At 46.2% G+C, this 23,218-nt stretch overlaps 1 protein-coding gene across 1 annotated transcript in view; it reads right to left on the reverse strand.

The window, feature by feature from the left end:
- Positions 1–23,218, reverse strand: part of dzip1l (DAZ interacting zinc finger protein 1-like) — a 217,452-nt gene that overhangs the window by 88,072 nt on the left and 106,162 nt on the right. Inside the window, exons 8-14 of the mRNA XM_060834975.1 lie at positions 21,340–21,480; positions 16,864–16,894; positions 13,845–13,925; positions 10,336–10,374; positions 8,925–9,058; positions 5,791–5,977; positions 1,950–2,124 (exon numbers count right to left, since the gene is read on the reverse strand). Coding sequence (XP_060690958.1) covers positions 1,950–2,124; positions 5,791–5,977; positions 8,925–9,058; positions 10,336–10,374; positions 13,845–13,925; positions 16,864–16,894; positions 21,340–21,480 — 788 coding nt within the window. The remainder of the gene's footprint in view (positions 1–1,949; positions 2,125–5,790; positions 5,978–8,924; positions 9,059–10,335; positions 10,375–13,844; positions 13,926–16,863; positions 16,895–21,339; positions 21,481–23,218) is intronic.

The following is a 23,218-nucleotide window of genomic DNA, read 5'->3' on the forward strand; positions in this document are numbered from 1 at the left end:
TGTCTTGTCTTGTCAGAATTTTAAAGGTTTGTCTTTTTTTTTGGTTTTACCCCCACACTTCCGCTGCACTGTGAGGCAGCTAGAGCTTATATTTTCCCCAGCCCCCACATTGTGTGTGTGAGACACAGTGAAAGACACAAGGTGCACAAGTTTTTATTCAGCTTCCACCACCAGGAAGAAAGGAAACACCCGAGTGGCCAGTGACAAGCAGTGCCCTTCAGATCAAAGGGCAATGCTGTGTGATCAAACAGTGAAGGGGAGGGCAGGGACTAAATTAAAATAGCGTTGGAGGGGGAAATGATGCACTACACTCCCTGCGGTGCCCACCTCTCCCTGAACAACTCCAGGGTATTGGTGGACACCGCATGCTCCTTCTCCAAGGACACCCGGGCTCTAACATAACCGTGGACGAGGGGCAGGCAGTCGGCCCTCACGACCCCCTCCACGGCCCGCTGCCTGGACCTGTTTATGGCCAGTCTGGCCAGGCCCAGGAGCAGACCCATGAGGAGATCCTCTGACCTACACCCCCACCCCCAACCTCCTCCCCTCCGTAACCGGGTTCCCAAAGATCAGGAGCGTGGGACTGAAGTGCAACCAAAACCAGAGAAGGAGGTTTTTAAGGAAATCAAAAAGGGAGTGCAAACGCCCACACCCAATATACACATGGTCCATGGACTCTGCAGCGCCACAGAACAAGCAGTTGGGCTGAGAGTCCGTGAACCACCGCAATCCGTGGTTGCAGGGGACTGCTGCGTGCAGCATCCTCCACCCCTTTTAGAGGTTTAATGTGATCTCCCCTTCCTAACAATTCTGACTCTCCTCATACATCAGTCACGCCTTCCCAGGAGACAATCCATGGGGCGGTAGCTCAGTGCTGCCTCACAGCGCCAGATACCCGGGTTCAATTCCAGCTTTGGACAACGGTCTTTGTGGTGTTTGCATATTCTCCCTGTGTCTGTGCCGGTTTCCTCCGGGTGCTCCGATTTCCTCCCAACATTCCAAAGATGTGTGGTTAGGTGGGTTGGCAATGCTTAATTGCCTATAGTGTTCAGGGATGTGTAGGTTAGAGGCATTAGTCAGGGATAAATGTAGAGTAAAAGGGTAGAGGACTAGGTCTGGGTGGGATACTCTTTGGAGAGTCAGTGTGGACTTGTTGGGCTGAAGGGCTTGTTTCCAAACTGCAGGGATTCTATGCTCTTTATCTGACGTGGCCACCTGGATAACGTTGGATTCTGCGACACGGTGTTCAGGTACCTCACTAAGAGCAGCTGGTGACAAAAGCCAAGCGCTCCACTCACATTTATACACTGAATATTCAACAGGTTGGTTCCTAACAGTAACGGGCCTACATCCATCTAGATAAAGTTGGTACCCACCAGTGACTGCCTTGTTACTTCCACAAATACTGCCCCCGGATCTTTACGTCCACCTAAGAGTGTGGCTAAAAAGCCACAAAATGCTACCGCTGTGGGTGAGGGACGCACTCAGTACTGCAGTGTCAGCCTTCAACGCATGCGCCAATGGATTGAGGTTTGAACCTGTTGCTGCCAAATTCTTGACCAAGCAGGGAGTCAAAGGGAGCCCAAAACATCGACTCTGCTGTCTCTCCTCAGATGCTGCTAGACCTCCCACTCAGTTTCTGCAGCGGTCCGTTTTTGAGGTCAAGGGGTGAGCTGGGAAAGTGGAGTTGAAGCCAACAATCTCCGTAATGAAGGGTGGGCCGGGGTCAAGGAGCCAAATGGCCTACCCCTCTTTCCAACCTGCACGTCCACAAGTTGCTGCAGAGGGTGGACGCAATCCCAGCTGATTAGTGGGGGAAGGGGGGCGTCGCTGTTTCGAACCGAACATTATGTTGAAAACGCGCTGAAGGATGAGCCCCAACCTGCGCACTCACTCAAAGAACACAAGCCACCCCCACCATGTGACGCAGCCTGGCAGGAGAGCTTTACCTGGCACTGGGCGCTGCCGGGCGGATCGGACTGGCAGCCTGATGCCGCGGAGCTGGTTTGGGGACCTCGGTCTGGGAGAGTTTGGGATCGACCACACGGGATGGCTTCAACGCCACGGCTTGTCGGCCCTTGTTTTTGGTGGCGGTTTTCTGTGCCGGCCCGGTCTGTCTCCGTACTGCAACACAGGGAGCAGAGTGATTAAAGCACAGGAGCGGGTCATTTCAACTTCAGATGGCTAGCTTCAGGTCGGTTTGTATCTCATCCCAACTCTCGCCTCCCCAAAACCTCTCTCCAGCAAAAGTCAACTGATCTCAGTCCCACATGACCTCCAGCCTCCAGCTTTAAGAGACAGCAAGTTCCAGATGTCACCGAACTATTGATGTGTTGTGGCACGTGAGGCCATTTGGCCCATCGTGCCTACACTAGCTTGTTATATGAGCTGCATTACCTCGCGCCAATCTCCTGCCTTCTCCTCATATTATTTCAAACTAAATCATCATCCAATTAATCCACTGAACTCCTCCATTAAATCTGCTTCCAGTCCACTTCCTGGCAGCACCGAATTGAAACATTCAAACATTTTAACTCCCCTTTCTTAAGTTGAACTGCCTCTTGTCGACATCACCTCTTGTAGATTTAGTTCCACCGAGAAAACAGAGGAAATAGTTTCTCACTTTCTCAAAATGCTCCTTCAATGATGTTAAACACCCCCGTCAGATAGAGGCATTACATCCCACTCAGCCTTCCAATCACCCCATCGTCTGCTACACTCAAGGGAATATAAATGTAACCTCTACCAGCTGCCCTCATACTTTAACCTTTTTAGTTCCAGTTACATTTTGATCAGTATATTTTTCAAACTTTTAGAGACAAGTCCAAATTCCACCTTCCTCATGTCTGCAATGAGACTAGCCACAGGGTAAACTCATCTAGCTCTGCACTCACCTTTCATAGTCATAGAGTCCTACAGCAGAGAGACAAGCCCTTTGGCCCAAACTAGTCCATGCTGACCAAAATACCCGTCCACGCTAACCCCATTTCCCTGCACTGGGCCCATATCCTTCCACACCTTTCCTTTTCATGCATTTATCTAAATGCCTTTTAAGTGTTGTTAATGTACCCACCTCAACCACTTTGGCTGGCAGCTCATTCCATTTGTGTACCACTCTCTGTGTAAAAAACATTGCCTCTCAGGTTCCCTTTTATTCTTTCCCCTCTAACTTTAAGCTGATGCCCTCTAGTCCTTGATGCCCCAGCCCTGGGGAAAAGACTGAGTGCATTCACCCTACCCATGCCTCTCATGATCTTATATACTTCGATAAGATCACCCCTCAGTCTCCTACCCTCTAAAGAAAAAGTCCTAGCACGTTCAACCTCTCCCTATAAGTCAGACCATTGAGTTCTGGCAACATCCTTGTCAATTTCTTCTGCACTCTTTCCAGTTTAATAACATCCCTCCTATAGCAAGGTGACCAAAACTGAACACAATACTCCAAGTCCAGCCTCATCAACGTCCTGCACAACTGCAACATACCTTCCCAACTTCGATACTCAGTACCCTGACTGATGGAGGTCAGTGTCCCAAAAGCCACCTTCACTACCCTGTCTGCCTGTGACTCCACTTTCAGAGAACCGTGCACCTGAACTCCAAGGTCCCACTGTTCCAATACACTCCTTAAGGCCCTACCATTCACCATGAAATTCCCACCTTGGTTTGACTTTCCAAAATGCAAGACCTCACAGTTATCTCTACTAAACTCCGTTTTCCCTTTCTCGGCCCACCTCCCCCGTTGATCAAGGTTTTGCTGCAATTTCTGACAACCTTCCTCACTGTCCACGATACTGCTTGTTTTAATGTCTTGTACGTTCTCATCCAAATAATTGAGATGGATGACTATCATGTCTATCCAGAGAGTGGAAAGATACCGGGGCTAGTCAGGAAAGTGGAACTGGGGCCACAATTGGATCATTCACGCTCTTATTGAACGGCAGAGTGAAGAGGCTGAACGGCCTTCTGTCTAACTCTCACATACGTCACAGAGGCCAAAGCGATGCCAGCTGACGGGTGCTCACCATTTGGATTGACCGTTTGTTTAAGGTTTTATCGAACCATAGAAAATGCTTGAGGGGTCAAGTGGCCTCTTCCTGCTCCTAATCCATAGATACCATGGATCCATGAGCTTTTGTGTGAAGGGACACATCCTGATATCTAACCCATACCTCCGTTTGAGTAGCTTACACCTGACTCTTCATTTGTTGGCATCTAACATGAGTGATCTGCCCACGCCAACACTGTCTAGTTTCTTTATCTTTTCACCACATCCAGGTGAAATTGTCCACTTCGGCAGAAACAGTTGAAAAAAGCACATGATCAAATGGTGAGAGCAAACCACATCGCTGTGGGTCTAGAGTCACATGTAGTCCAGAGTGGCTAAGGATGGCGTGGCTCAGTGGTTAGCACCGCTGCCTCACGGCGCCAGGGACCAGCCAGTCTCAGGTGACTGTCTGTGTGGGAGTTTGCACATTCTCCCCATATGTGCGTGCGTTTCCTTCAGGTGCTCTAGTTTCCTCCCACAGTCACAAAGATGTGTAGGTCAGGTGAATTGGCCATGCTAAATTGCCCATAGTGTTCCAGGATGCGTAGCTTAGGCGCATTAGTCAGGGGTAAATGTAAAGTATTAGTTAGGGAAATGGGTCTGAGTGGGTTACTCTTCAGAGGGTCGATGTGAACTTGTTGGGCCGAAGGGCCTGTTTCTATCCTGTAGGGATTCTATGACAGCAGATTTCCTCCCCAGAAGAACACTGTTGAGTCAGATAGGCTTTCCTGACAGTCAGTCATAGTTGTTATGGTCACTGTCACAGAAATTAACTTTCAATTCCAGATTTAATTCATTAAATTTAAGGCTTCACTGACTGCTGTGGTAGGATTTGAACCTGTGTCCCCACAGCATTAGACTGGGTTTTTGGACTACTCGCCCAGTGATATTGGCGCCACACCAACATTTCGTCTGACTTTTTAAACAGCAGCAGCCAGGCAAAAACTAAAAGGATTTCTTCTGTTCACACGCTCACCCAGAAGCAGCCTGTTCAAGACTGAGAGCTCTGACATCTGGGGGCCAGCAGGGGGAGCTCCCAGAGAGACAGGAAGAGGGAGGGAAGGCTGCATGGACGGGTCAGGCCGAAGGGTCTGATTCTGTGCCATACATCTCTGTAGAGGCTCTCTTGCATCCCCTAGTGGTGATTCCATAAAGGGGCAAGCCCCTTGCCTGAGATTTCAGGTTGGGAATGGGATTTGAGTATGAACCCCACCTGACACGGTCTTCATGTGAACTAGCAGGGAAACGTTATTGTGAGGAATAAAAGGATGAGCCGGGCAGGATGTCATTGTATTGTAACTCGGATGGGAGCAACTCCCTGGCAGGAATGGAGGAGAATTTGAGGGTCTGGAGGATGCTGCGAAGCTGGTGGCTAAGTGGTTAGCACTGCTGCCTCACAGCACCAGGGACATGGTTCAATTCCACTCGAGGATGACCGTTGGTGTTGAGTTTTCTCATCCTCCCCATGTCTGCGGGGGGTTTCCTCCCACAGTCCAAACATATGCAGGTTAGGTGGATTGGCCATGTTCAATTACCCATTTGGCCAGGGATGTGCAAGGTAAGTGGATTGGCCATGGGAAACATGGGGTTAGGTATTGGATAGGGGGTTTGGGATGATTTTTGGAGGGTCAGTGTGGACTCGATGGGCCAAACGGCCTGCTTCCACACTGTAAGGATTCTATGAGATGGCTGGGGAGTGGTTCACGAGTAAAGGGCCGTTCTTATGTACAGTGTGTCACCGTTACCTGATCGGGGTGGAGGGGAGCTGTAGCCCTCGCTGCGCTGCTTCTCTCTGACCTTCTCCACCACGACCTTTGCAAACCGCTTCCGAAGGCTAGCAAACTCGCCGAAGTGCCTGGCCTTGCTCTCACGCTGTTTGCCCACAGTCACACTCAAGCTCTTTAGTGTCTGGGCAGGGATTCCCTTCGAGCCCTGCAACAAAAGTACCAGTTAACCTGGGCTGCTCGATCCGCTGGGAGGGAGGGCTGGCCAAGTGACCCCTTACCTTACACCTTTTGGCTCCTGGGGCCTACTAAGACCACAGCTCATTTGGTTAAGTCATCTGAAGAAGTGCCTGAAACGTCGATCTTCCTGCTCCTCGGATGCTACCTGACCTGCTGTGCTTTTCCAGCACCACACTCTCGACTCTGATCTCCAGCACCTGTAGTCTTCACTTTCTCTACAGTCCTCACTTTGTTACATGAAGGATATTATTAAACTGGAGAGGGTTCAGAAGAGATTTACCAGGATGTTGCCGGGAATGGAGGGGTGGCGTTATAAGGGGAGCCTGGGTAGGCTGGGGCTTTTTTCACTGGAGCGTAGGAGGCTGAGGGGTGACCTTGTAGAGATTTATAAAATCATGAGGGGTATAGATAAGATGAATTGCAGGAGTCTTTTCCCTAATGTGGGAGATTTCAAGACAAGGGGCCATATCTGTAAGGTGAGAGGAGGAAGATTTTAAAAAGACATGAGAGGCAATATTTTTACACAGAGAGTGGCTCGTGGGTGAAATGAACTTCCAAAGGAAGTGATGGATGTGGGCACAATTACAACATTTAAGAGACATTTTGATAAGTAGATGAATAGGAAATGTTTGGACAAGTATGGGCCAAGTGCAAGTAGGTGGGTGTAGTTTAGTTTGATTAGATTAGATTACTTACAGTGTGGAAACAGGCCCTTCGGCCCAACAAGTCCACACCGACCCGCCGAAGCGCAACCCACCCATACCCCTACATTTACCCTCTACCTAACACTACGGGCAATTTAGCATGGCCAATTCACCTGACCTGCACATCTTTGGACTGTGGGAGGAAACCGGAGCACCCGGAGGAAACTCACGCAGACACGGGGAGAACGTGCAAACTCCACACAGTCTGTCGCCTGAGGCAGGAATTGAACCCGGGTCTCAGGCGCTGTGAGGCAGCAGTGCTAACCACTGTGCCACTGTGTCGCCCACAAACATGGTTGACATGGACTGGTTGGACCGAATGGTATGTTTCCATGCTGTCTGGCTCTAAGACTCTCCCCTGAATTCCTATGGGTAAAGACTTACTTCATGAAAAGAGCCCTTCATCTCAGGAATGAGTTGAGTGAACCTTTTCTGAACTGCTTCTAACTAAATTATGTCATATTTCAAATCATGACACCAAAATTGTGCATTTGATAAGGTTCCCCATGGAAGGCTCATTCATAAAGTCAGGAGTTATGGAATACAGCGAGATTTGGCTATCTGGATTCAGAATTGGCTGGCTGACAGAAGGCAGAGAGTGGTTGTAGATGGAAAATATTCTGTCTGGAGGGCTCTGTTCTTTGTAGTTATTATATATGACTTGGATGAGGAGGTTGAGGGGTGGGTTAGTAAATTTGCAGATGACACAAAGGTTGGAGGTGCAGTTGACGTATCAAGGGCTATTGCAGGCAGCAGTGCGACATAGACAGGATGTAGAGCTGGGCTGAGAAATATCAGATGGAGTTTAACCTGGATAAATGTGAAGTGATGCATTTTGGAAGGACGAACTTGAATGCTGAATATAGGATTAAAGACAGGATTCTTTGCAGTGCGGAGGAACAGAGGGATCTTGGGGTTCAAGTGCACAGCTCCCTCAAAGTTACCACCCAAGTGGACTGGGTTGTTAAGAAAGCATATGGTGTTTTGGCCTTCATTAAGATGGGGATTGCATTTAGGAGCTGCGAGGTTTTGCTGCAGCTCTATAAGTCCCTGGGGAGACCATACTTGGAATATTGTGTCCAGTTCCAGTCACTCTATTATAGGAAAGATACAGAGGCTTTGGAGAGGGTGCAAAGAAGGTTTAACAGGATACTGCCTGGACTGCAGGGCTTCTCTTATGATGAGAGGTTGACTAAGCTCAGACTTTTCTCTCTGGAGTGAAGGACGAAGAGAGGTGACCTGACCGAAGTATACAAGGTAATGAGAGGCATGGATGGAGTCAATAGCCAAAGACTTTTCCCTCGGGCAGGATTGACTGGCACAAGGGGTCATAGTTTTAAGATATTAGGAGGAAGGTATAGAGGAGATGTCAGAGGTAGGTTCTTTACGCAGAGAGTTGTGAATGCATGGAAATTGCCAGTGGTGGTGGTGGAAGCAGAGTCATTAGGGATAGTTAAGCAACTGCTGGACATGCACATGGATAGCAGTGAATTGAGGTTATTTTTAGATTAGGAATAATCCTCGGCAAAACATCGTGGGCCGAAGGGCCTGCTCTGTGCTGTACTTTTCTATGTTCTACATTCTATGTTCCTCATGTTACATACAATCTACACACATCACATATAGAGTGCCCATGCTACTCAACCTCCACTAGCTCAGAGAATAAGGGCAGCTTGGGAAGACATCTAATGTCAAATTCCCCTCCGATCCACATCCCAACCTAATTATCAGTCCGATGGGGTAAGCTGTAACACATCAAGTGCAAGGAGAGAGTCTGCCATTACTTTCAGAGGGGCATTAAAGATGGGTATTAAACATTGGCTTTGCCAGTGATGCCCACATTCTGAGAAGTTGCTGTGATCAATGATCTCTTCTTGGTCGTAATGATGATTGGAGGGCATCAACATCGTGAAACCTTTAAAGAAGGAAATGTAGGGGAGGAAAACAAAATAAGGTGTACCCCATGGACTGTTCTTAGCAGCCTGAACCGGCAAAGTCCACCTAACTGAGAAGATCCTTATGCCAAGTTCCTGGCTTGGGAGTAACTCATATTCCCTAGCCTCCAAACAAAGAGTCAAGTTTAAGGATTGTTAGTTGAAAATGAACCTGGATTAATGGGAACAGTGCGAGTCTTCAGCAATTTACCCACTGACTTTTGCAGTCTGTATCCCAGGCTCAGTTTTCACCGACCACCCCCATTCTCACACATACCTTTTTCAAACCCATGCTCTCCAGTTTCTCCTCCAAAGTCTCTTCCAGAATGGGGCGGAATTGTTTGATGAACTTTGGATTCTGTCTCAGAGTGTTCAGCAGCTGCTGCTTCCTGTCTAAGGAACTCTCCAGGTCTGCGGGATAATTATACACAAAATACAGTCTGAGAGATACACAGAGGCGGAGGGAGAGAAAAAGAGATGAGAGAGAGATGGAGACAGAGACAGAGACAGAGACACAGAGACAGAGATAGAAAAAAGGAAATCATGAGAAGGAGAGAGCGAGGGAGACAGCAGTTGGTGGGAAGGTACAAGAGCCCAAGAAAGAGACAGCAAGAGATATTGAGTGATGAACAGACAGTGAAGGCCGTAGGAGATGGAGGTCAGTGAGAGATGAAAGATGAAGGACAGAGTGAGAAATGGGGAATCTCGAAGAGGGAAAGAAAGAGTGTGGAAGGCAGAAAGAATGAAAACGAGAATTCAAAAAACAGAGAGACGGAGAGTGAAAAAGGCAACACAAATGAGAAAGGAGGACAACATGAAAGATAGTGGGGCAAAAGAAAATAATTGGAGACAGAGAGACACAGGAAGTGAGAGAAGAGGTAGAAGAAATGTAAACAGCGGGAAAGTGAGGAACAGAGAACCTGGCGACTTGTATGTTTAATTTTGACTGAAATATATTTTACTTCAATGTCATTTATTTTACTTCCCTTTATACTTCTTCACTCAGTTACATCACCTCCTCTTCCAAAAGCACCAGCTCCCCAATGGTAAAGGGTTAGCAAGATAGGGATTATGGCACCAGATAACAGATGCTTTCCAGTATCTCACTCCAGTGTCAAGTGTAAACCTGGTGGAGAGTCACAAAGTGGAGGTTCCGGTGATGGACTGGGCTGGACAGAGTTAAAAATCACACAACACCAGGTTATAGTCCAACAGGTTTATTTGGAAGTACTGACGAACCTTGACAGGGGCAGGAAGTATTTTGTTCAGTTAATCGAATTCCACATAATCGTATACAGGATAACATAGCTAGCCAAACATTGTGATCTTGTTCAGATAATCCAAAACTCGGTTACTCGAATGCCGGATAATCAAGGTTCCTCTGTACTAGCTTTCGGAGCGCTGCTCCTTCATCAGATAGCTACCTGATGCAGCAGCAGTGCTCCGAAAGCTAGTACTTCCAAATAAACCTGTTGGACTCTCACCTGGCGTTGTGAGATTTTTATCGTGGTGGAGAGTGTTAGCTGTCTAATCCACCATGAGGGGCATCACAGTCAAGTAACAATCCTGTCTATCATGAGCATGAGAGAACAGCCTGAAAACTGCACCACTGATAAGGGCAGACTCTCAGGCTTTCATTTCTGGGCTTTAATTGTCTGACTTTCGAATAAAGTTTACTCAGAACTTACCGTCAGCTTCCTCAGATTCCAAATCGTGGCTCTCAGAAGCTGGAAAACAAATGACCATTTTACACAAGTTGTTCCCTTGTAGGTTATTCTCTGTGTTCCGATTGCAAAATAAACGAGAGTTCTCCAATCATAGAATCCCTACAGTGTGGACGCTGGCCATCTGGCCCATCCGAAAAGCATCCCACCTAGACCCACCCCACCCTACCCCTGTAACCCTGCATTCCCATGGCTAACCCACCTAGCCTGCACATCCCTCGAGACTATAAGCAATTAGCATGACCAATCCACCTAACTTGCATGTCCTCGGACGGTGGAACACCTGGAGGAAACCCACACAGAAACAGGGAAAAGGTGCTAACTTCACATTGATAATCGCCCAAGGGTGAATGCCAGGTCCCTGGCACTGTGAGGCAGCAGTGCTAGCCACTGAGCCACCATGCAACCCAATGTTTGTTGGTATAGCCCTGTTTATTTTTAATACATGAACTGACTACTCAGAACTCGAGGCACAACAATGAAAAAGAGACCAAGCAACTGGCGATCGGGTTCAGTGCCCACAGGCATGGCACACTCAGCCCCCTTTGATTGTGACCCCATGACGGGGGTCTGACCGAATCTCAACTCCAGTACCGAGACCACGTCCCCCTGTCATGTCTGTAACATCATCCATCTCCTCCCCAGCCTCTGATCCACTGTGACTGAAACTGTTCCCCCCACCCCCACCGTCCCAGTATCAGGGAGGCACAGCAGGTGATCTATTGAGAGTGATGTGAAACCAGGACTCTGTCTTCCCTCTCAGCTGAAGTGGTACACTCACAGAACCACAACATAAACTTGGTCAAAGCTTTCCATCTTGTACTAATCAGAATAAATGCCAGAATGCCAAATTTCAAACGGTCACAATAATTTATACCATAACACTATGCTCGACACGATTCTTCTCCTTTTCAAATCCCATATTACCAAGTGACATCAGGTACTGATTAATCGTCAGGGGAGATCTTTGGCCGATACAGTATATCTCCATCGATCAGACCATGAAAATAAATTTTAAAAAAGAATAATTTCACAGAATCACAGAATGACCCACTGTTTGCATCCAAGCTCTGTGCAAGAACAACTCACCTGTACCTGCACCAATGCCTTTTCATAGAGTCATAGAATCATACTACATGGAAACAGTCCATGTGGACCAAAATCCCAAATGAAACTCATCCCACCCGTCTGCACTCGGCCCACATCCTTCCAAACATTTCTTATTCATGTACTTATCCAAAAATCTTTTCAACGTTGTGACTGTACCTGCATCCTACACTTCCTCTGGAAGTTCATTCTAAGGGCAAACCACTCTCTGTGTAAAAGAATTGCCCCTCATGTCTTTTCTAAATCTTTCTCCTCTCACCTGACAAACATGCCCCCTAGTCATGAAATCCCACCCCCTCCAATCCCATCCCCTCCATTTACCTTATCTGTGCCCCTCATGATTTTATAAACCTCAATAAGGTTATCCCTCAATGCTCCAGTGAAAACGTCCCAGCCTATCCAGCCTCTCCCTATAACTCAAACCCTCCATTTTTCCCTGGAGCCCTGCTAATCCTTTCTCTTCAGATAATGATCAGATTCCATTATGAAAGCCAGCATAAAAGCTGCCTCTACCTCACTCTCATGCAGCACGTTCCAAAACCTCACCACTCGCTGGATGGAAAAGGTTTCCCTCGTATTGCGTTTGATCCTTACGCCAATCACCTTGAATCCTCGTGTTCTCGATCATTCCAGCAATGAGAACAAGTTCCCCCTGCTTTGTTCAGTTTGTGAAATATTGCTGTGCACAATTTGGCAGTTACCTTTCCTATTTCGGTGGATAGGGTTACACTGACGGGGGCTGGTGTTGACAGCACAGGCGTAAGGCTCTGCATTTTTCCTTCCACGTTTTTCCTTCCACTGCCTTTTGTGATTTCAGGACATGGATATTCTCATGTCAACCATTGTCAACCCTTCATAAAGCTGAACTCTATGGTCTGCACCCTGACTAACACCCATCCCCACTGCTGCTTATCCATGCTACTCCTGAGCCCTTTACTGATCACAGGATCCTTAAAGGAGCAACTGAACTGATGAATCACATCCCACATTAACCAAAGACAACCAACACTACTCACTACACCATTGTAAGGTGAACTAATTGAGCATTTTGAAGGTTTCTGTTAAAAGTTTAATCAAATCATTTTAACTTTAAGCATTTTAAATTTCACATACATGCCTAAAGGATGAGCCCAGGTCCCTAAAAGACACGATTAGGATCGAAGCAATCAGAGCGATCACTACTGCAGAATTTCTCATTCAAAAGTCAAAATATGTAACTTGTGCTGTGAACGATGAGTTAATAAAATTAATAAACTGTTAAAAATGACTAACATTCGATGTCTTTTTAAAAAAGGATTTCAGTTTCAATACATTTGCTAATTCTGATATTTAATAGGATTTTGCTTCCAAATTGTATCTCGCTTACTATTCACTAAGTGGTGCAATAAACAAGGAAATGATTAACAAGCCGGCTACTCTTCCAATATCCAGTTCTTCCGAATGTGAGTTCCCATCACCAGCACTGTCTACAGTCTTTCCAATAACTATACAAGCTAAAGCATACTGTCTGTGGGGGTGGACAGTAGCATAGGGTGACAGTATTAAAGCTACACCTCCGTCAATGTTAAACAGTCAGTATCTAAGGGTGCAAGGGGCACAGGGCTATCAGGGTTGTGGTAGATGGTGGTGCAGGAGGTGGGGTTACTGAGTGAGTGTGAAGGAGTTGGATTAATATCAGTAAAGATACTGTCAGCAACACAAGGCATGTGGGAGAGGGGATACGGAATGTGTCAGTGTGAGGGGGCTGGATTAATACCAATAAAGATACAGTAAATAACACAGGGCACTGGGAAAAAGGGAGGTTACTAAGTGACAATGTGAGGAGCTGGATTGACATCAGTAGAGATACAGGGCACTGGGGGGAGAGAGGACCCCGAGTGACAGTGTGAGGGAGCTGGAGTAACATCAGTACAATACAGTAACACAGGGCACTGAGAGGGAAAAGGGTCACTGAATGACAGTGAGAGGGAGATGGATTAACTTCAGTAGAGATATGGTCAGTAACACAGGGCGCTGGGGCAAGAGGTGTTACTGAGCGACAGTGTGAGGGAGCTGGAGCGACACAAGGAGAGATAGTAACACAGGGTGCAGACAGGAAAGGTGACACTGAGTGACAGTGTGAGGGAGCTGGAATTTCAACACAGTATGTAGGGCAATTTGGTTCCTTTATATATTTTATAAACCACCAAGTAATGGAAATATAATAAAGAATTAGATTTTGAAGACCGTGAATGGAAGATACAAAACCATAGTGGGAAACATTTAATATCAGAATATTGGACAAGACAGTGATTGCGTGAAAAATGGAGGACCGGATAAATTTCTGAAGTGTGTTCAAGAAAAGTATTCTGCGGTATGTTTCCTACCTGATGAGGAAAGGGACATTGCCAGATCGTGTCCGAGTGGAGTTAAGTGGGTCACATGGAGAACATCACGCGCAGGAGCATCTTGGAACAGTGATCATAAGTTTTAGATTAGTTACAGAGAAAAACAAGGAGCAATGTTAAATAACAGCACCGAACTACAGGAGGACCAGTTTCAATGAAGTGGAGGCAAGTCTGACTCAAGTAAACCAGAGTCAAAATCCAACAGGCAGAAGTATAATGGAGTAACAGGTTACTCTTTAAGGAGATGGTGGTTAAGGTGGAGCCTGATTCAATTCCCACAAGAGGGAGAGGAGGATGTGGAAAGTAAGGTCACCCTAATGACAATAGGACAAAACGCAAAAGGAGATAAATGGTAGATGTCAAGTTGATCATACAAGGGAGAAGGAGGCAGAGAAAAGGTAAAACAGGAAATAGGAGCAGCATGGAGACAGCACGTGAGGTGCCCGGCAGCTAACATCACAGGGAATCCAAAGACCTTCTATTGACATAGTAACAGTGACAGTGATGTCAGAGGGCCAGTGAGGTATCAAAATGGAGATCTATTGATGGAGACAGGGGCATGGCTAAAATTCTGCATATGTACATTCCATCAAGGTTTACTGAGGAAGATGAACTTGCTCGATTTAACTTAAATCTCCAAGATATTGAAATAACAGATGGGATAAAGTAGGTAGCGAGGAGTTATTAAAGAAACCAGCAGTAGCTGGACTGCATACACCACCCTTTGTGGGTGTGGTGCATCATTGGTCACTGAGGGACACAATGGCAGAAATTGGGGAGATACTGTTCAAAATCCTCTCTCCTGTTTGGATCTCCTGAATGGCTGCAGAGCATCTGAGATTTGTAACCATTACAGCCCTGACTCCAAACAATGTTGGAGGTTTACATCGGCCAATACAAGATCAGTAGCAGGGGAGCCTTTAGAACTGATTATTCAGGAGAAAATGAACAGCCACCGGACAAGCAAAGACAAATCGAGGGGCACCGGTTTAATCTGGGGAAGTCATGCCTGACAGACGTGGAGGTTTTTGGTGAGGTGATAGAGGTGTTGGATAGGACAGGGCAGTCGGTGCTGTGGATATCATGGGAGCAGTAGGAATATGGATATGAAATTGGGTAAATGAGTGGAAAAGGGACGGTATGTGCTGAATGGCTGTTTTCTTTCAAACATACTGGATGGAGGTATACAGTGGTGTCTTCCTGGACAGTATCAGGACTGCTGCTGGCTTTGCTGGATATAAATGAATTTCTTGATCCGAGTGCAGAGGACAACACATGGGCAGCACGGTGGCTCAGTTGTTAGCACTGCTGCCTCAGTGGGTTCAATTCCAACCTCGGGCGATAGTCTGTGTGGGGTTTGCACGTTTACCCCGTGTCTGCGTGGGTTTCCTCCGGGTGCTCCAGTTTCCTTCTTAAGATGCGCAGGTCAGGTGGGTTGGCCATGCTAAGTTTCCCATAGTGTTCAGAGATGTGTAGGTTAGGTGTATTAGTCAGGGCTAAATGTCGGGTGGGGAATGGATCTGGGTGGGTTACTCTTCGGAGGGTTAGTGTGGACCTGTTGGGCCGAATGGCCTGTATTCACAATGTAAGGATTCTATGACTCTAATATTGAAATTTGAAATTGATATGAAACTTGGAAGTCCACTGACAGGGAGAAAGATGGTAACAGACGTAAAAAAAGGACATGGCAGACTGGTGGAATGGCTAGATACTTGGTAACGAAATTCAGCATTGAAAAGCAGGAAATGCATTCCAACTCGAAGGTTGGTACAATCTTAAATGAACAGAGGGGCCTCGGGTTGTTTGTGTGGGAATCCTTGAAGGCAAGACTGGTTAATGTTACACATGGAACCGCGCCCCCCCCCCCCCTCCGCCACCACTCCCCCACCCGAGTCTCAACCTAGAGGCAGAGAAGACCAAAGCAATCGAAATGATAGACTCATATAAATCAGTAACTCCTGCAGGAATTCTGCATCTGATTCTGGACACCAGACTCTGCGATTTTGTAAAGGACGCAGCAGAGATTTACTGGAGTGTTCCAGAGGTGAAGGAATGGAATGACGTGATAGACTGGAGAAGTCAGGGTTGTCCTCAGTACCAGACAAAGCCAACCGGTACATGATGGACACGTTTAAAATCATGAATGTTTTTTTGTAAAAGATCTGCCTCCCACACAGAATTAAGACAATTGGCAAAAGAATCAGAGGTGGCAAGAGGAAAGGTGCGCTGCAGAAATTCATCAGAAGGTCCTTAGACAGCACCTTCCAAACCCTTCCATCTGGTACACGGGATCACCATCCCATGCAAGTTTTCCTCCATCCTGACTTGGAAATGTATCACTGCTCCTTCACTGTCACTGTGATGGATTTCCCTCCCTAATGATATTGTGGGTGTATCCACAGCACATAGACTGCAACACTTTACCACCACCAAGTTCAATTAGGGATGGGTAATAAATGCCAGTTCAGCCAATGATGCCCATATCCCTTGAATGAATTAAAAACCTCTGCACCACTGAGTTGTTGGGATTTGGAATGAAGTGCTAGCAAGGGCGGTGGATATAGATTCAATAATAGCCTTCAAAGCGAATTAAAATAAATAGCTGAAAGAGAATGAATTGCAGTAACATGGGGAAACAGGGTGAGTGGAACTGGTTGGAATGTTTTTCAATAGAGGTAGCACACACACAGTGGACAAATGGCCTCTTTCTGTACTCTGCATACACATGAACAAAACACACTAACACTCACATCCTTAGACCCAATACAGTGGCTGACATTCCTCTTTAACATTGGTCATAGCCAGTGCACTGCTCACTAGAAACCCAGCCTTGAATGATGGTGCAGCTACCTCAACCTATGGGTGGAGGTGAGGCCCAGAGATTGGAGGATTGGACATACAGCGCACAAGCCCGACTCCCAGCACATACTGAGGGCAGGGAGTTACAATTCATGACATGTGCTAGGTAGAGACGCAGACACAGTGAAAGAGTTCTTACCTTGAACTGGTCGAGAGGAAAGCTTTCTGATCTGGAATGGAAGAACGCAACTAGGTGTGGGTAATCTGCATTTCAATTGTAATAAAATATATTTCAAGTAAATTTACTCTTTGGAACAATTTCAAACTTACATGCTCTTTCCTATTTGCAAATTTGTTTTTACAGTGTGTTGGGAGAGCAGCCAAAATAACACCAGAGTAGGGAACTTAATGCTGTACTTAACCACATCCTGCACCTGTCCTAGATGTGTTTGATGAGGACTGTATCAACCTTATTCTGTATCGAACACATACTGTAAACTAAGATTGGTTAATAAGGACAGTGTGGAGGGACCTTTACTCTGTATCTGATCCCATGTTGTATCTGCCTTGGACTGTTTAATGGAGACAGTGTAGAAGGAGATTTACTTTCCTTTTAAGAGAGTACAGGTTGCTTAACTTTCAGTTCTAAGGACTAGAAGGAAGTTCATTCTGTATCTATTCTTATGCTGTACCTGCCTGGGAATATTTGATGAGAAAGTGAGGTCTGCAGATGCTGGAGATCAGAGCTGAAAATGTGTTGCTGGAAAAGCGCAGCAGGTCAGGCAGCATCCAAGGAACAGGAGATTCAACGTTTCAGGCATAAGCCTGAAGAAGGGCTTATGCCCGAAACATCGAATCTCCTGTTCCTTGGATGCTGCCTGACCTGCTGCGCTTTTCCAGCAACACATTTTCAGCAGGGAATATTTGATGGGGATACTGTTGAGAGAGCTTTACTTTAAGGTTACTTTCGGTTTAAAAGATTGAGATTAGATCTAAAACATCAGTCTGTATCTATTCCTGTGTTGTATCTGCTCTGATTCCATGTGGAATCATTAACACAGTGAGTCCAAAATTCCAATGGGGATTACCTCAGTGCTAGAACCCTCTGAAAGTATCTATTTAAATCAGGAATTTAGAGGGTTCCATTGTAGTTAGGGAAATAATTATTCAGGAAATTACTATTAAGTAACTAATCTACTCCTGTTAACTATTAAACTGACCCTGAACATTTCGTAACCAGCTCCAACTACACCTCCCCCAGTCCTCCGCCTCCATGCCATGCCTGACAGAAAACAATCCAACAACTGACACTCGCACTCATCGCACTGGACACAACACCCAACCCCTGCACCCCGGGGACCCAAACACCCCTCTTCTCTTATCCTGATGCCAGACTCGACCCACCCACAGCTGGACCTGACACTCTTCCACATCCACCCAGCCCATTCCTAATGTTACAAACTAACCCCACTTTGAGACCTGTCCATTCACTCATATCCCACCTCATACCCATCTGGTACTCTCCCACTGGCACCCCCAACCTCTGGCATTCTACGCCTGGCACCCCATTCCCCTACCCACCTCATACCCTAAACTCATCCTTGTCTCATGGAATTCTAAAGCATGGAAGGAGGCCATTCTGCCCTTCAAAGACCATTCCACCCAAACCTGCTCCCACATTCCCCACCTAATCTGCACATTCCTGTGTACTACAGGGCAATTTAGCATGGCCAATCCACCTAACCTGCACATCTTTGGACTGTGGGAGGAAACCCACGCAGACATGGGGAGAACGTGCAAACTGCACACAGCCCGAGGGTGGAATCGAACCCGGGTCCCTGGCACTGAGAGGCAACAGTGCTAACCACTTATCTACTACTTAAGCTACCTTTATGTACTTACCTTTTCAGAAGAGCTGTCAAACTGGCTGTCTATGATATTGAACCTTAACATTTCAGAATGCGGACAACTGAGTGATGTGAGAAACAGACGTGTGGTTTGCCTTCCCCTGACTGTTTCACTCCACATGAGAATCTGTCTGAACGGAAATACAATGCTGTACAGTGAGGCCTGCCATCTGATTGGTTGCTGAGAAATTTGGATGACCTTGCTTGGGATACTGTCTGTCATTCAATATGCAGTTTAATATGTGTTTGGCATCAGTTTGACTCATGTGCACTCCAGATATCAGAATATAAAAGTGATAATATATTTGCTTGTTAACTCACACGTCACTCTTCTGGGTTTTTTTATTACAACGATGCACTTTGTGGCTTTATCCTCGAAGGAAGGATTGTAAGTTCACATTTAATCTACTTTTCACAATAAGATCACGAGACCCTAAGTGAATCATTGAGAGGGGTCTGGTCTGGGATCATAACGCATCTCATTAAAAAACCTTTGAACAGGGCAGCCAATCTATTGTGATATCTTCATCAACTCTCCTGGTGACTTCACCAAACAACTCAGTCAGGTTGTTCACTCAATCTGCAGTTGAAATCCAGTGGCTCACCAGATTTCCAATCAATTCTTGGATCACCACTATCTACAGAGTGACTCCAGGTCTCGCCACAAACTGGGGCCCCAGCTCCAATTATCAGCTGCTTTACGGCTCTTCGACTGGGTGCATGGGCCCAGATCCCTCATTCTGCATTCTGCATCAGTCACTTAACATCCAAAACAGTAACAACCTCATTGTATCATTCCGCTTTAAGTCTCCCCAGCCTCAAGCCAGAGGAAAATCTGCAACACTAAGGAAACCAGAAATGGTCAGAGTGACCAACAATGGCCAACAGTTTACCCCTATTTCATAGGGGAGGTGAGAAGAGATTAGACGTCAGGACCCAAAGTTGTTCACTCACGACCTTCAAGTTTACAAAATCATAGAGTCATAGAGATGTACAGCATGGAAACAGACCCTTCGGTCCAACCCGTCCATGCCAACCAGATATCCCAACCCAATCTAGTCCCACCTGCCAGCACCCGGCCCATATCCCTCCAAACTCTTCCTATTCATATACCCATTCAAATGCCTCTTAAATTGCAATTGTACCAGCCTCCACCACTTCCTCTGGCAGCTCATTCCATACACGTACCACCCTCTGTGTGAAAATGTTGCCCCTTAGGTCTCTTTTAAATCTTTCCCCTCTCGCCCTAAACCTATGCCCTCTAGTTCTGAACTCCCCGACCCCAGGGAAAAGACTTTGTCTATTTATCCTATCCATGCCCCTCAATTTTGTAAGCCTCTATAAGGTCACCCCTCAGCCTCTGACACTCCAGGGACAGAGTTCCAGCCTGTTCAGCCTCTCCCTGTAGCTCAGATCCTCCAACCCTGGCAACATCCTTGTAAATCTTTTCTGAACCCTTTCAAGTTTCACAACATCTTTCCCACAGGAAGGAGACCAGAATTGCACACAATATTCCAACAGTGGCCTAACCAATGTCCTGTACAGCCGCAACATGACCTCCCAACTCCTGTACTCAATACTCTGACCAATAAAGGAAAGCATACCAAACGCCTTCTTCACTATCCTATCTACCTGTGACTCCACTTTCAAGCAGCTATGAACCTGCACTCCAAGGTCTCTTTGTTCAGCAACACTCCCTGGACCTCACCATTAAGTGTATAAGACCTGCTAAGATTTGCTTTCCCAAAATGCAGCACCTTGCATTTATCTGAATTAAACTCCATCTGCACTTCTCAGCCCATTGGCCCATCTGGTCCAGATCTTGTTGTAATCTGAGGTAACCGTCTTCGCTATCCACTGCACCTCCAATTTTGGTGTCATCTGCAAACTTACTAACTCTACCTCTTATGCTCGCATCCAAATCATCTATGTAAATGACAAAAAGTAGAGGGCCCAGCACCGATCCTTGTAGCACTCCACTGGTCACAGGCCTCCAGTCTGAAAATCAACCTTCCATCACCATCCTCTATCTTCTACCTTTGAACCAGTTCTGTATCCAAATGGCTAGTTCTCCCTGTATTCCATGAGATCTAACCTTGCTAATCAATCTCCCATGGGGAAACTTGTCGAACACCTTACTGAAGTCCATATAGGTCACATCTACTGCTCTGCCCTCATCAATCCTCTTTGTTACTTCTTCAAAAAACTCAATCAAGTTTGTGAGACATGATTTCCCACACACAATCATGAGGGGCATGGATAGGGTAAACAGACAAGGTATTTTCCTTGGGTGGGGGTGTCCAGAACTAGACAGCACAGGGTGAGGGGGGGAAAAATTTAAAAGAGACCTATGGGGCAATGTTTTTTATGCAGAGTGTGGTGCGTGTATGGTATGACTTGCCAAACGAAGTGGTGGAGGCTGGTACAATTACAACATTTAAAAGGCATCTGGATTGGTGTATGAATAGGAAAAGTTTAAGAGGGATATGGGCTAAGTGCTGGTAAATGGGACTAGATGAATTTAGGATATCTGGTCAGCATGGATGAGTTGGACAGAAGGGTCTGTTTCTGTGCTATACATCACTATGACTCTAAGTCAGACCTGCACACGTTACTGTGGTTGACTGACTATTAACATCCTCCAAAGTGGCGCAACAAGCCACTGGGGCTGCAGAAACTAGAACTGAAGAGAAGAACCACTCCCAACACCAACACGCTCGCTCCCACCACCACCCCCTGAACCTTCTCAGGTCAAACTGAAAGGGTACCTGATCTTCCTGAGACCAGATGATCGTACTCTGCTCTTTGACCTTTGCATTGAGTGAACTGATTTGCTTTTGGAAGTATTCAGCTGTTGTTTTCTGGTCTGCGGACAAAGTAGCCCGTAGCCTCTCATTTTCTGCTTTCATCTGTGAAGGGGAGAGTAAAGTAACTTCAGAATGCAAACATAATCAATCCTTTGTAAAATGCAAGATTCCATTTTTAAATAGCCAGAATTCTTCAAGCAGGATCCTTTCTTGGTTTAGATGCTTATTCAAGGTTACATATACCTCACAGAAGCACAGAATCCCAACAGCACAGAAAGAGGCCATTCAAACCTCCATAAACATCCCAATCCAGACCCAGACCCCCAGCCTATCCCTATATCCCCCACTTCCCATGGCTAACCCTCCTATTCTACATATCACTGGACACGACGGAACAATTTACCACAGCCAATCCACCTAATCTGCACATCTTTGCACATTTGGATCTTTAGATGTTACCCACATTGTGACGATTTTTGACTAAATGTTGCTGTCACTTGGTGAGATCCAGTCCCTTCAGAGTTTCTGGGTGAAAGTCCTGGAACTCCCTCCCTAATAAGACTGTGGGTGTATCGGTACCTCAAAGACTGCAGTAGTTCCAGAAGGCAGCTCGCCATCACCTTCTCAAGAACAGTTAGCAATGGACAATAAATGTTGGTCCAACCAATGAGGCCCACATTCCCCTGAAGGAATTTTACGACGTCACATAGGAGGTATGGGTGTCCCTCTTGTCATGCAGTGTGTCTGACAGCACACAATCGATAGAATATTCAACTGTGGAATGAATCACTGTCATCAAACAATGTCAACGTGCTTCAACGTTTCCAGCATGGACAGGTAGACAATATAAAAAGTGAACCTCCCTCTTCCCAGTCTCGGGGAACAAGGTCATTTATCACATCTCCCAACCAGCCCATGACAATAACGGACCCAGCATAATATGAAGAAAGGTCACTGGACTCGAAACGCTAACTCTGTTTTGTCTCCATGGACGCTGCCAGACATGTTGAGTTTCTCCAGTAATTTCTGTTTAAGTTTCAGATTTCCGCAGTTCTTTGTTTTATACATCTTCCTGTTCTGTACAGTTCAACGGTGATGCACTATGCAGTGTGGAACACTCTGCAAACCTGGAAACTCCCAGCAACTTTTAATTATAAAAATAAAGTCCAAAAAGTCCAATGTCATGTTAAAGACATGATTGAACATTCTCTCATCAGTCACAGCATTAAACCAATGTCTGGAAACATGAAACTCAAATCACAGGTCCATACTGACGGCAGGTTCACTAACAGAATGGCTGTGAGGAATAATGCCTTTTCTTCAAAAGTTTCAGGTTTTAGATCTAAAATGCCAGCTCTAGGCAATGAGAAACAGTCAACTAACTGCACAGAGAACCACACAAACACAGACAGACAGACAGAAACTCACACAAACAGACAAGCAGATAGTTACACACACATGCATACAGATAGACATAGAACCACACACACACAAACACACGCGTGTGCGTGCATGCAGACACATACAGAAAAATACCCAGACACACAGAGAGACAGAGCCACACACTGTGAGAAACACATACGTCCTCACAGACAGACAGAGACTCAGCTATACACAGAGACACATATGCAGATAGAAACATACACTGACACAGTTAGACACATACTCAGTCATATACATATACACATACACAGAAACAAAGCCCCACACAGATGCAGAGACACGTACATAAAATCTGGACAAAGCAGCCATCATCCAAGAGGTCAAGGATACCCTGAATAATCCCTAAGTTATAGGGAAATGGATCTCAGTCCTAGCCACGTTATGCTCCAACCCAGTC

Source organism: Hemiscyllium ocellatum, chromosome 13, assembly GCF_020745735.1.
Source record: "Hemiscyllium ocellatum isolate sHemOce1 chromosome 13, sHemOce1.pat.X.cur, whole genome shotgun sequence".
Classification (NCBI taxonomy): domain Eukaryota; kingdom Metazoa; phylum Chordata; class Chondrichthyes; order Orectolobiformes; family Hemiscylliidae; genus Hemiscyllium; species Hemiscyllium ocellatum.